This window comes from Lates calcarifer, unplaced genomic scaffold, assembly GCF_001640805.2.
Source record: "Lates calcarifer isolate ASB-BC8 unplaced genomic scaffold, TLL_Latcal_v3 _unitig_1766_quiver_3877, whole genome shotgun sequence".
Lineage (NCBI taxonomy): Eukaryota > Metazoa > Chordata > Actinopteri > Centropomidae > Lates > Lates calcarifer.
The window spans coordinates 1-13,799 of NW_026115746.1; the positions used below are offsets into that span (position 1 = coordinate 1).

The following is a 13,799-nucleotide window of genomic DNA, read 5'->3' on the forward strand; positions in this document are numbered from 1 at the left end:
GATGTACAAACTGATTAAGTTAACAGCGACTCAACTGACCGACATCTGAACCACCATCGTACCGTTTAGGCAGCGGAGTTAAACTGGCTTCGTATTACAGGCCTCAGGTGTCAGATCACATCATAACAGCAGAAGTTCTTCTTCTTCTGACAAGTGTCACCTTCGATCGATCCGGTTCAGACTGATTCTCACGGGTCAGCAGTTTTCTGAGGCCTGAACCATGAAGCAGGATTAGAGGTTAGCGAGGTAACTTCAGGTTTAACTCCGGTATAAGACGGTGGTTCACTGAACAGTTTGGTTTGCTGAATATTTTATAACGATTTATAACGGATAACGATTAAAGACATTAAGAAGAAATCCTCAGCCTGACTGGAAATGATTTCTACTGTTTCACCTTGTTAAACATCATTCTCGGACGTTGCTGTAACTGAAATAACCTGCAGGTGTCAGCGTTTCTTCTCATGTTACGTTAAGTTCTGATAAAGTTGCTTGAAATTAACTTGACTCCGGAAGCTTAACGAGTTGATAACCAGCGTCGTGCGGCGGTTTAGTGAAGTCAGATAACGAACAGGTGTTTTTTCTCTCTGATGTTTGTGGTCGAGTTTTTCTTCTCTGACCTCCTCCTCCGTCGTCTTCCTCTCCTCCTCCAGGAGCTAACCGATCTGTCCAGAGATCCTCCGGCTCAGTGCTCCGCCGGACCTGTCGGTGAAGACAGTGAGTCCATGTTTACTTTTCTTCACACACACACAAACACACACTGTTTGTTGTTGGATATCTGCCTCATTAACCTGCTTTTTTCCCTTTTTCTTTCTCTCCAGTGTTTCATTGGCAAGCTACTATTATGGGGCCTGTAAGTATCAAACAGCAACATGTCCTCACTTGTTTTTTAAATAAATGTCGACAGTCGAGTTAAATCGTTGTTTGTTGTAGATACATTTTCACTTTAAAAACATCAGAAATAATCTCTGTCCAGACTCAGTGTTAATGTATTAATGTGTAACCTGTGTTGTTGTGTCTGTGTTTTCCTGCTGCAGCCTGACAGTCCATACCAGGGAGGGGTTTTTTTCCTGACTATTCATTTCCCTACAGATTATCCCTTCAAACCACCCAAGGTCAGTGAACGCCTCCTCCCAGACTCAGAAACATTTGTCCCTGCTTTTTTTGTATTTTAAGTCTTTGTTTTTTGATTAACCTTTATCCTTTAAGCTAAAATTTAAGTTTCCTTGATCAGTCATCGGGTAAATTAACTTGATTATTGATTAATCATTATTTTTTATACTGAAAATGCCTGTGGCTACTAAAGAAAGTGTGTTTTTCCTCAGTGAAATCTTTATTCCAACAAGAAATTAAAGTCCATCAACAATCCTCTGAAACTAAACCTCTGAGTCAAACCCAACAAATTAACAAACCAAAGCTACAAACAGAGGTCACCTTGGCTGTTCGTCGCTGCTTGTTTGACGCTTATCAAACAATCAATCGATCGAGCAAATAATCAGCTGAGGATGAAACGAAATCACCCAGATGCTGCGTCTCCTCGTGTCTTTTTAGCGATGAAGTTTAAAGAGGAAGACGAGCGCTGTGGCTGAGATCGTTTTCATCTCGTCCACAGACTCTGTTTGTATCCTGCTGCTGAATGTTGATCTCCTGTTTCTTCCATCAGGTCGCCTTCACAACCAGAATTTATCACCCAAATATTAACAGTAACGGCAGCATCTGCTTGGATATATTGAGATCACAGTGGTCTCCAGCATTAACTATCTCTAAAGGTAAGAAACACCCTGCGTACGATGTGAACAGATACAGATTCATCTGTCGACTGTTAAACGTTCCTCCTGTTTTTCTCTCCACAGTCCTTTTGTCCATTTGTTCTCTGTTATGTGACCCAAACCCTGACGACCCGTTAGTGCCAGAGATCGCCCCGCATCTACAAAACAGACCCTGTTAGGTGAGTTCACACCTGTTCAAACTAAAACCTGCAACACAGGCCGAGCCAGCATCGACACAACTGTAAACCTGTTGAACGTTGTTTTGTAAACAACTGTTTGATGAGTTCACACCAGCAGAATAAAAACGACAACACAGAGCGAGTTACCGTCTAAAACAGACGCTGTTCTGTTGATTTTAGAAATAAAATAAAGTGATAAAATCCAGGAATTTTAGTGAAAAACATCATAAAAACACAGTTCTCCCTCCATTTAGAAGCTTCTTTAACATGTTTTCTTTCAAACTAGTAGAAAGAAAATACTTATTTAGATGTTTATTTTACTACATTTTGTCTGTTTGTGTGTAGATTTCAACTTCAGTTCATATCTGTAAAGGCTGTTTTATCAAAATGAGTTTTTTCTCGTACTCTGAGTCAGAAATCTCCTCCTCAGCTGCTCTTACAGTCACCAAACCTTCCAGTTTTACTCCTGTGGATATTCTGAAGGTTTGTACTGAGGGGTCTGTTCGTATATCATCCACAGCCTGATTTATAGAACATTTTATAACAAAAAACAGCTGGTTCAGTTTAAGCCGGAGTCCAGGGCCAGAGCAGATGAAGAGAATTAAATCTGTGAAAGAAAGAGTTTGGTTTAAAGGTAAAATCAGGTGCAGAGAGGCAGTTAGATCTAGATCTACCCTGAATCAGAGACCTGTGCCGAGGTTTCTAACCCGAGTGTCCTGCTCGTTGGTCTCAGGTATAACAGACTAGCCAGGGAGTGGACAGAGAAGTATGCCATGCTGTGAGGGGTAAGAGCCGAGCAGAGTGACTCACCTGAGCTGCCTGCTGCTGCTGAAGCACGTCGATGCAAAGCATGGCTCCAGAGACAAACACTGCTGCTCCGTGGTTTTTACCTGCATGAGACACAAAAACAGAGAAGATGAAGCAGAGAGAGAGAAAAACAAAAAACACCTGCGGACTTTCTGGTTCTGTCACAGTCAAATAGGTCCTGGTTTTCATTTCCAGAATATATTTTTTAACTATAAACTAACAGATGGTGAAGTTTAATCAGTCACAGAAACACTTTATTTTCTGTATTTTCAGTTTCTCTTATCAGAGGTTTTAAAGCTGTGATGTTGAATAAAACAAACTCAAAGATATAACATGTTAATGAAGCAGAGGTTGTTAGGATTGTGTGTATCTACAGTATTTAGACAGTTACGCGTGTTTTTAAAGAGTCTCAGCTTTAATCTGAGCAGGTTTACGTCAATATTGAAGTGGAAGAAACAAAAAAAACGCTTCCTCCGACACATTCTGTCTTTTCTGCGTCGTTCAACATTTATTAACGTGAAGAAACTCAACACAGCGGCACAGAAGCTCCACCGCCACCTACAGTTTTACTGGTGTAATCACAGAGCAAAGCTCAAGTATTAATGCTCACGGCGGAGTGGGGTCTGTGTCGATCCTTCACACAAATATAAACCGAGGTGAAGAAAAAGATGAAGCTCGAAATGTCAAAGGTCGCTGGTCACATGAGAAACTAAAGCTCGAGTCCTGTGAAGGAGCAGAAAAGGAGTCTCTCCAGGATGTCTTCACGACCAGAACCGCAAACTGTCCCACAGACATCCTAAAATACGTCCAAACAATCCAACGGAAAGTTTGACAAGACAAGGAAAAAATAGATTTTTAGGATTTAGTCGACGTTCTTGCCGCAGAATTCTGAACCATGTTAAGAGTTTTAGTGCAGATGTGTTAGAATCATCAATCAGGATTTCAGAAAGAAAAGACTAAACCTCCTCAGATTAAAACGAAGATCTGTCTAAATACTGTAAAGAGAGACTGTGTGTGTGTTTTGAGGCATGGCATCGTCCCTGCAGTGTGTGTGTTCACCACCTGACGGTCCTCACCTGTGTGTGTTTGTGTTTTTTACCTGCAGGTACAACAAGACAGCTCAGGACTGGACTCAGAAATACGCCATGTGATCCACCTCCGACTCTCTCACTGCTGGAATAAAAACTTTGATTTTCTCATGTGGCCCCTTCCTCCCCCTTCCTCCCTCCTCCCCCTCTCCTCTCCTCCCTCCCCCACCGGTCTCTCATCAGACGATAACAGCAATTTGTTCACATTATTTTGTCCCTCGTCCTCAACTCTAACGCTTTTAAAATCCCTTTCTTTGCCCTTTTCTCTGCTTTCTAAAAAATAAAAATAAAACGAACAGTGAAGGGCTGAGGACTCTGAGCTGTGAATGTGCCAACTGCAAAACCACAAACCAGAGTGGACTCACTCACTGAGGAGAGAACTGTTACAATAAATAAAAAGCTGCAGGAGAATATGAATATATAATAATAATTTAATGCATGTCAGTGATTGGTTCATGTGCTGCTGAGAACAGATTTGTCCACTTTAAAAAAAGAAGAAGAAGAAACGACAGCTTTCTTTTGGGAGTTTATTCTGTTCATGTGTTTTTTTTTCTTCTTGTTTTTGAGGTTTTTGTTTTTAGACAAAGAGCCGTTAGTTCATCATTCATCCACAACACTGTTCTCCTCTTTTTGCACTGAAGATGAAACTCAAAGCTCTCGACGGCTGATTGATCAACTAATAGCTCTGTGATGTTTTTTTTTCTCAATAAAGTTGGAACAAATTGCAAGTTCTGGTGTCGCCCTGTTTTTGTTTCGTCGTGTAATGGTTTCACCTACCACCTGGGGAAGTCCTGGAATACCTGGAAAGTTTGGCAATGGGGTTTCCAGGCCTGGAAAAACACCTGGAAAACAAGAGGAAAAAGGTCGGTGACATTTCAGATGCTTTATCTTGACCCGGTGTCAGCTCAGTGAAAAAATATATATATTCTACTTGTTTTTGAAGCTTTCGACCACATTTCATGGTCTTCTTCTGCAGATTAATTCACTCGGTTGTCATGGAGATTACTAGAAATGTCTCCATCTGCAGAGGAAGGCCATGAGCTGTGGTCGAAAGCCTCAAAAACAAGACATGAGTGAGAGTTTTTGTTGTTGAGCTACAAAATGTGTGTAACTGACAGTAGAGGAAGAACTAACAGATGGAGGCAGTGGTATTCCAGCAGCTCCAGGTTTTTGTCAATGGAGTCTGGTAGTGATATAGCTACCTGTGTTTCCTACCTGCAGCGATGTGGAGGGCGGGTGGAGCCATTAAAGGTGCAGCCGTCCACCTTAATGTTTCCCTGGCAACAGAAAACATCACATTATTAGATTGGATTATTACAGATGAGAATTAATAGCAGCTAAAATGTGGGAATCAACTAAAGACGTCAGAGTTATCATTTAAAGAAATAAAATATATTAGATTCTAATTAGTGATTAAGTGTAAAGGTGGAGCTAATGTTGATTAATTTATAAAATAAAGTCTTACCTGTAATAATCCATCACAATTCAATTTATTAACCTGAGTCTTCAAAGTAAGAAAAGTATAAAAATAAATGTAGAAAACAAAAACTAAACTAAAATACAGTAAATTCAGTAAATGTATATGGACAATATATTCACAAATATATTTTAAAAAAACAAATTTTATTTAAAAAATAACAACAAAACCAATTATAAGCTCATGATGAACTGTACAGTGCCGGGCAAAGACATAAATATCATCGGTTGGAAAAGAAACAAAAAAGCTTTGGATTCACACTGAGAAAAACAAACAAAAACTCCTCGCAGGTCTGGACTACATTTCCCAAAATGCCTCTGGATTTTTATTTGTGTTTTTGATTAAGCTCGGCCAACAGCTTTCCTCCAGGGTCAGAATCAGACGGGAGAAAGACAAATAATAATAATAAAAATAAAAACATTAAGTTCACGTTTGTTTTTTTTAAACAGTTTTCTCAGTTTTCAGTGAGACAGAACAGAATTTAAAAAACACTAAATAGATAAAAAATAAAAATCGTTACACATGCACACTTATAAAGAACAGTTCCAGATGTTTCCATTTATTTTCCTGTGCACGTTTTATATTAAAACAATCTGAACCGATCCTTTAAGGCGAATTATGCCGAGTCCACACTACAGGATTATCTGATGTCATCCAACATGGCCGCCTGCAGGAAAACCAGCCGTGTTTGTTTTTTGTTTTTGTTGTTGTTGTTTTTCCCCTAACATCACTGCCGGAGGAGACGAAAGAGGAGGAGGAGGAGAGGATGACGTAAGAAGGAGAGGAGGAAGAGGTGATGAGGGAAGAGGAGAAGACACAGGAGGAAGAGGAAAGAGAGAAGATGAAAGAGATTATGGAGGAGGAGAAGGAGAGGATGGAGGAGGAGGAAAAGATGATGAGAGGAGGAAGAGGAGGAGGAGAATCCAGACATCAAGTCTGCGATCGATCGGGGGAAAAGAATTCGTGGCTAAGATCATGTAGTGTGAACTTAGCATCATTAGCCTCTTTACAATCATTTCAGCTTTTATAGCACCGTTGCCCCCTGCAGGTCGTCGGACGTCTGTACAGAAACAAAGCTTCACTGCTGCAAACCCTCATAAATCCACCAGGGGGCAGAGCGAGGGCGAGAAACCAGTTAAACAGGTTAAAATCAGTGTGTACGATTTTGGTGAATTATTCCTTTAAACGAGCCGGTGGAGTGTAGTGTGGGCTGAAAACACCAGAGAACAGTTTACGTTTTCTTTCTAGAAAAACAAAAATCAGCTGTTTTGTATTTTTACAAACACACTTCCTGTTTCATCAGATAAAAGTTTGACTCGTTTAATTAAAAACTTGTTTTTGTTGATGAGAAACTTTCAGCCCAGAGGAGGAGGAGGAGGAGGAGGAGGAGGAGGAGGAGGAGGTGAGCTCAGCCCGGAGCGATGGAGGATGGAGGATGGAGGATGGGTGGGTCAGGTCGTTACGCTGTGGATAACTCCACCCCGCTGTCACACACCCCGCTGTCGATCCGAACGTCCACCTTCAGATCCTGAACCTGAGCACACAGAGACTCACCTGAGGAGAGAGAGAGAGAGAGAGCTGAGTGATGTCGTCGTCATGGTGACATAGAGAAACCCTCTCCTCCCTCTTTTTCCTCCCCCCTCCCTGTTTCCCCATCTCCTCTCTATCTCTCTCCCTCCCTCACCCTTTCTTCTGTCTCCCTCCCTCCCTCCCTGTCTCCATCTCAGAGGTGATAAAACGTGATCATGTGATCTTCTCACCTGTCGTCTCATTGGTCATCGGCGTCTCCTCGGCGTCGGAGCGTCGCAGCGCCTCCTCCAAGACGCTCAGCGCTCTGCACTCTCCCACTGACCTCAGACCAGCCAACAGGTCGCTCACCCTCCCACCTGAGACCTGAGAAACAACCGGGGGTCAAAGGTCACACAGAGAGAGACAGAGAGTCCGACAGGTGTGTGTGTGTGTGTGTGTGTGTGTGGTTGTGTGTGTGTGTGTGTGTGTGAGACCTCGTAGCTGTCCAGCAGTGTTTTGGCGGGGGAGGGGCTCAGCCTGAAGGCCGTGTTGAGGATCCCCAGACCCAGACTGTGAGCCAGATTCTCCCAGCATCCTTCACTCTCCAGAGCACAACACACCTGCTGCTTCACCTCCACATCCAGGCTCGCCAGGTCGCCTACACACACACACACACACACACACACACACACACACACACACACACACGTTGATTTTACTCAGAAACAAAATGTCTGACGATGTGTCGCAGTTTGATGACACAACGCTCTCTCTCAGCCTCCCTTTTTTTCTCCCTCTCTTCCCTCCCTCTTCCACAGTCTCTTTTCCTCCCTCTCCCTTTTTCCTTCTCCCTCCCTCTCTCTCTTTCTTTGCCCTTTTCCTCCCCCTCCCTCGCTCCCTCTGCTTCTCTCTCTGCCTCCCTCCTCCCACTCTTTCTCCCTCCACCCCTCCCTCTCCCACTGTCCCTCCTTTTCTCTCTCTCCCTCTTCCTTCCTCCCTCCATCCTTCTCTCTCCTTGCCCTTTTCCTCCCTCTCTCCCTCCCTTGCTCCCTCTGCTTCTCTCTCTCCCTTCCTCCCTCCCCCTCTCTGTCCTCCCTCTCTCTCCCTCCCTCCCCCTCCCTCTCTGGCAGAGGTTCAAACCTCAGACTCAAACTAAAACCTCCTTCCTGTCTCTTTACATCCTGGTCTTTCTGAGGCTCTCACCTTGTGGAGGACTGAACGCTCTGTGAGATTCTGGTTCGTACTCTTTCCCGTTCAGGAGCTCCAGCACCTGCAGACACACAGAGACCACCATGAGTCCAGATCTCTTTAAATCCTAAAACCAGGTCTGTGAGAGACACAGAGAGAGAGAGGGGTCACTGCTGCTGTACCTGTGTGGTGGCGGCCATGTTGAGCGGAGTCGTTCCTGGGATGTAGCCTTCATCTTCCTCCTCTTCCTCCCTCTGTTCATCGCAGCACTCGTCCTCTCTGAAGAACAGCGGCTCGAAGTTTTCTTTATGAGGGTCTGCACCTGAGAGAGTGAGGCGGAGTTAAAGAAGAAGATCTTTTTGCCGTTATTTACCAACACCAGACTCCACTGACAAAAACAGTGATTTTACCAAGCAGAGCACAGGAGCTGCTGCCTTGATCTGTTTGTTTGTCTGTGTTATTGAGTGACTCTCAGTGGTGGAGAAAGTATTCAGATCCTTTATTTAAATAAGAAAATCACACAAAAACACTAAAAACAAGCAGCAGCGTTACGGCAGCTTCTGTGTTCTGCTCGGTAAAATCACTGTTTTTGTCAATGGAGTCTGGTACTAAGGATTCTGGTGGGTTTCCTACCTGCAGCCATCAGGAGAGCGGTGAGCTTGACGGAGCCCCTCCCTGCGGCGATGTGGAGGGGGGTGGAGCCATTAAAGGTGCAGCAGTCCACCTTGGCGTTTCCCTGGTAACAGAACGCATCACATCATTAGATTTAAATCGTTCGCACGCTGCGCTCCGATTGGTCGTTCGGCTCCGTACCTCCAGCAGCAGGCAGCCGGCCAGCGACACGTTGTCGGTCTCGGTGGCGAGGTGGAGGCCGGTCCGTCCGCAGCTGCGCTCCTGAGCCTCCACGTCGGCCCCGCCCTCCAGCAGCTCCCTGAGGGAGGACAGCTGATTGGCCAGGACGGCCAGGTGGATCGCACACAGACCTGGTAACCGTGGAAACAGGCGGTGAGACGCATCGCCGCACGTTCAGCTCTCCTCTGTTAGTGTGTGTCGGTGTGTGTGTTCACCTGCTGTGTTGGCCTGGTTCACCAGTCCTCTCAGCGCTCTGTGCCGCAGCAGAAACTGGACCATCCCCCCTCCCTCCTGCTGGGACGCCAGGTGGAGTGCCGTGTTGCCGTAGCGATCCGTCAGGGTCGGGTCGGCGCCGGCCAGCAGCAGCGCCTCCACCGCCTCCTTCTGCTGCGTGATCACGGCCAGGTGCAAAGGAGTCTGGGACACGGGAGAGGGAGGTGAAGGAGGGGGGTTACGTTACACCTGAGTGATCTCACCTGTCACCTGTCAGACATCTTTGTTTCAGCTCTCGTGTACCTGGTAGAGGTGGTTCCTCATGTTCAGCACTTCCTCTCCCGGCAGAGCAGAGACCACCTGGGTCAGACTCTTCAGCGCCTCCTGCTGGCTGTGGAGGACCGCCAGGTGGAGCCCACTGAGAGGAGCGAGGAGAAAACATAAAGGACTCACTACACCTGCAGATACACGCCACATTTTTCTTCACCACCATTTTGTTTGGAGGTGTGCACACAGGAAGACGAGGAAGAATTTCAAAGTAAAGGCGCGTTTTACAAATGATTATATTGTGACAGACTGTGATGTTAGTGTTGTATTAGAGTTGGGTAGTATTTTTTCTGATAAATTGTACTTCTAAGGGTCGTTATTTTGCAGAATACTTTTACTCGAGTATTTTTAAGATAAAATATTTGTTGTACTATAAGTAATAATACGTATAGTAAAGCCTTTCTACAGATGAAAATGTACTGACGTGTCTCCGTCCTCGTCCTGTGCCGTCATCAGGGGGCGCTGCGGAGCCAGCAGGTACGCCGAATCACCTGTTACAGAGTACTGGAAGAGAGCGTCCAGCTGTCGGCTGGTCACCTGAACCAACCGCTCACCTGTGTCGCACACTGAAACACAACCAGGAAGTCACTTTAACAAACAGGAAGCGGATGTTTTTCTGTGTTTCCCTGGCAGCAGTGGATCTGTACCTGTGTCTGGGTCTGGCTCCACGCTGTCCCCTCCCTCCTCTGCGGTCCTCTCCCCGACCTCCACGCCTCCCTCCTGGGCTGCAGCTCGCAGCACAGCCCCCGTCCCCGAGTCGTCGTCGTCATCGTCTGGACCTTCGTCATCGCCGCCGCTGTCGTCTGCTGCGTCGCCCTGAGAGGCTTCAACACAACCTCCACTTTGAGTTTTCTTTTCTCTGTTGAGCTAAAATCTTTAAATCTCATATCTCTGTTATTTCTCACCATGTTTGATGCCGCCACCTCCTCCTCCTCCTCCTCCTCCTCCTCCCAGACCAGCTGAGTATCCTGTGGAGAACCCTCCTCCTCCTCCGTAGTTATAGGTAGTAAAACCCTGGAAGTAACCTGGTGGACAAACCAAACACACCCCAGAACAGAAGTGATCAGAGATTAAATTTAAATCCCAGTTTCCAGCCTCAGCACACCACCACCTCCTCTCACCTCCTCCTCCTCCTCCTGAGCCAGGACCACCTCCTGCTGCTGGACCTCCTCCCCCTCCTCCTCCTCGGTACAGACCTCCTCCTCCACCTCCTCCGTGACCGCTGAAGTCCTGGAAGTTGGGCAGCGTCTTCTGCCTCTTCCTCTGCACCTCCTCTTTGTCTGAACACACAGATATTTAATAAAAATGAGCATTTATTTTATTTTTATCCTGCTTTTATTGTGCTGTTTTTTGAATGGAATAAAGTAAATGAACTAGAGATTCAGTAGGGGGCAGTGTTTACCTGTCACTGCTGTTCGCCTTTAAACAACAATCAGATCCCTTCGTTTATAGACCATAAATCTACAGGTGGGTGTCAATTATTTATCAGAACACAGCATAAGTTGTTTTGATGGTACTTTATACTGGGTTCAACTGGACACAAAACATGGATTTATCAGTTTATTATAATCACAAAAGAAGGCAAAACGGAGCGCAGCAGGACAGTTTTAGTCCCTACACAGATCTGTTACAGCGACTACAGCGGCTTCATAAAGTATTCAGACCCCTTCTATTTAATTTTAAATGATAAAATTGATATTTTTGCCCATTTATCTCCATTCAATAATCCATAAAGACAAACTGAAAACATGTTTTCGAATTTATTTAAAGTATAAATCTCCATTAAATCCTCACAGACTGACAAACGACCTGATGACCTCTGAGCTCTGTGTGTGGGCGGAGCTTCCCGACCTACCTATGATCTGGGGGTGGTAGGTGAAGGGTTTGGGCTCGCTGGTCTCGTTGTCAGACTTCCTCTTCAGCTGCACGAACACCGAGGTCGGCTTCTGCAGGTTCTGGTCTCGATACTTCGGAGTCTTGAAGACGATGGCGAACTGACGGCAGGAGAACAAACGTCACCATGGTAACTTTCACTTTTTTATTTATTATATTATTCTGTTCTGCTGCTGTTAGTCCTGATGCTCATGTGACTCGTGGTGTTGGTCCGTCGAGTCCTCGTACTGACCTGTCTGTGAACGTCTGTCGGTGAGAAATCTCCCAGAGCCTCCCAGGTCAGCCCCGAGTCGTCTTCCTCAAAGAACCGAACCTGGATATCGTCTGCAAACACAAAAACACAAGTGTGAAATCTTTCTAAAGACCCAGACTGAACAGAAACAGGTTATGATGTCAGATAATCCCAGGAGAGCCTGACCAAATTGATCTCACTTTGTGGACCAGGCTCCAGACAACTAAAACAAAAGGAGAAGAAACCAACAGGAGCAAGACAGGAAAAAAATCCTGCTCCAGCGAGAACCGGGCTCTTCTTCCTGGAGGATTTACATATCGGAGGGAATTCCCTGGAACTAGACTTCCTCCAACAGAACAAAACGACAAAACGGCTCCGACCAGGAAAAACTTTTCTGGTTTTTCAGAGTCACCAGCTGCAGCTGATCCACCTCACTGAGTTTAGATAAAAAAACAACCTCAGCCTGAAGGAAAACATGACTTCAGAGGCTGAACTTTACAGACAAACACGAACGCATCTTCAGTAATAAACTGATAACATGATGAATTACAGGTTGTTACCATCAGGACGGAGGTTCAAGGTTTAAGTTTCTAAATGCTTTGTCTTTTATTGCTTTTATTTTTCATGTAAAATCAAAACTTAACAGTCAACAATAAGTGGACTAATCAGTTGACTGATGACCTGATTCGCTGTTTCAGTAATTCATCTGATGAATTTCTTCACACAAACCTCAATCAAACTTTGACATCTTAAGAGCCTGAGAATGAGTCTGTCACTTGTTTATAATCTGGTTTTTATAACCGCAGGTGAGAGTTCAGCAGCAGTGGCAGAGGTTAGTGACAGTAAAATGTTTAAGATGCCTCCTCTTTGTGGCACAGCAGCTATGCCAGCTCCTGCAGGTTATAGTCACCACCCTGCCCCACCCCGAGTAAATTTTAGCCCCGTCAAATCCGGTCCGACTGCACCTTCAGTGTGAAGACGATCAGAGGGAGGATCCTGCCTCTGAAATCTGCACAAATATCTGATCTAGAGATAACAGCAGCTGCTAAAGTCTCTGAGGTTCTAAATCCTCCAGCAGGTGTGATGTCCGCTGATTCACACAAACATAAAACTCTTCTGTTCCTCTTCGTAGTCTCACTCATCACATCACTGAGAAACTGTGAATGTCCAGGATGATGTGAAGTGAAAATGGAAAAGCTTTTAAGCAGAGAGTCGTTACTTTGCAGGGACGAGAGGAGGAGAATGACTCAGGGTGAATCACAGGTTTTTGGGACAGATGGACCCCCCCCCCCCTCCCCCCCTTGGCCTGGCCTGACCTGACCTGACCTGACCTGACCTGACCCACCTCACCTTTCTGGACTTTGTCGCAGAGCAGGTAGACCTCCTCTCTCCGGTCACGCAGCCGGCGGTTCGATCCATCCTCACGATCTTCAGGTTGGAGGCGTTCGGAGCCTCTGAGGGAAGAAAGAAGAGAATTTACTGCTCTGACATTAGAATTTTATTTTATTTTTCTTTATATACTTAACATATTTTTCTATACTTGTAATCTAATTTATTTTATGTTACAGTTGATAAACAGCGCTCTTACTTTATTATCACTGTTTGGCTCCAGTATACCCAGACTTTTTAAAGTTTCAGTATATATGAATATAAGGGTTTAAATAAAAGGTGTGAAGATGCATTCAAGTGACAGACAGCGTGCAGGACGTTCTGGTTTTGGATGCACCTGTAACAAGGATATTTTGAATTTGAAAGAGGACTCCGTTCTCAGTCCTCCTTCTGCCCGCGCTGTATTTCCTCTAGAGCTCTCACACCTTCAACGCTTTGGATTATGGGTAGCTGTCACTTGGAACAACTTGTCTTACTGAACATTCCTGCGGCATTTGGTTAAATTAGCGGCTAATTAGTCATCTACCAGTCTTGCTGTTTTACCAAAGGCCACAGATCTACTTTTTTTTTTTTGAGCGTTCCAGCGCAAAGATAAAAACACAACCGCAAAATGCGAAGTTCATTTGGAACTGACTAATCGCTCCGAGTTCATAAAGACCGAGTGTGGAAATACCCTGAGACTTTTTGAAGTCAACATCCTTGACTCAGTGTCTAAGCAAACCATTTTAATTAAGCATCGTCCTCATCGACCCGTCACTGAACTTCCTCAAGGATCAACAAACTTTAACGGTCAACTTAAAACTGGAAAACTTGACAAACAGTGAAATCACGTTTCTCCAGACGTGATGAGGTCAGTGTGTCTGACACATTTTTTCTTGT

At 45.0% G+C, this 13,799-nt stretch overlaps 1 protein-coding gene and 1 pseudogene across 1 annotated transcript; one reads left to right on the forward strand and one right to left on the reverse strand.

Moving 5' to 3' along the window:
• The first annotated feature begins 569 nt into the window (after positions 1-569).
• Positions 570-4,568, forward strand: LOC108890471 (ubiquitin-conjugating enzyme E2 2-like; annotated as a pseudogene).
• A 2,053-nt stretch (positions 4,569-6,621) lies between these two features.
• On the reverse strand, positions 6,622-12,985 carry LOC108890472 (nuclear factor NF-kappa-B p105 subunit; the record flags this gene model as incomplete). The annotated part of the gene is given in 17 exon segments (XM_051067586.1): positions 6,622-6,871; positions 7,078-7,210; positions 7,321-7,484; positions 8,030-8,096; positions 8,197-8,336; positions 8,648-8,750; positions 8,828-8,997; positions 9,082-9,283; positions 9,383-9,497; positions 9,831-9,972; positions 10,054-10,230; positions 10,312-10,431; positions 10,528-10,686; positions 11,262-11,400; positions 11,532-11,623; positions 12,882-12,920; positions 12,923-12,985. Coding segments are annotated over 17 exon segments (2,120 nt in total), but the record flags the coding sequence as incomplete, so codon positions are not given.
• Between the last annotated feature and the right edge of the window lie 814 nt (positions 12,986-13,799).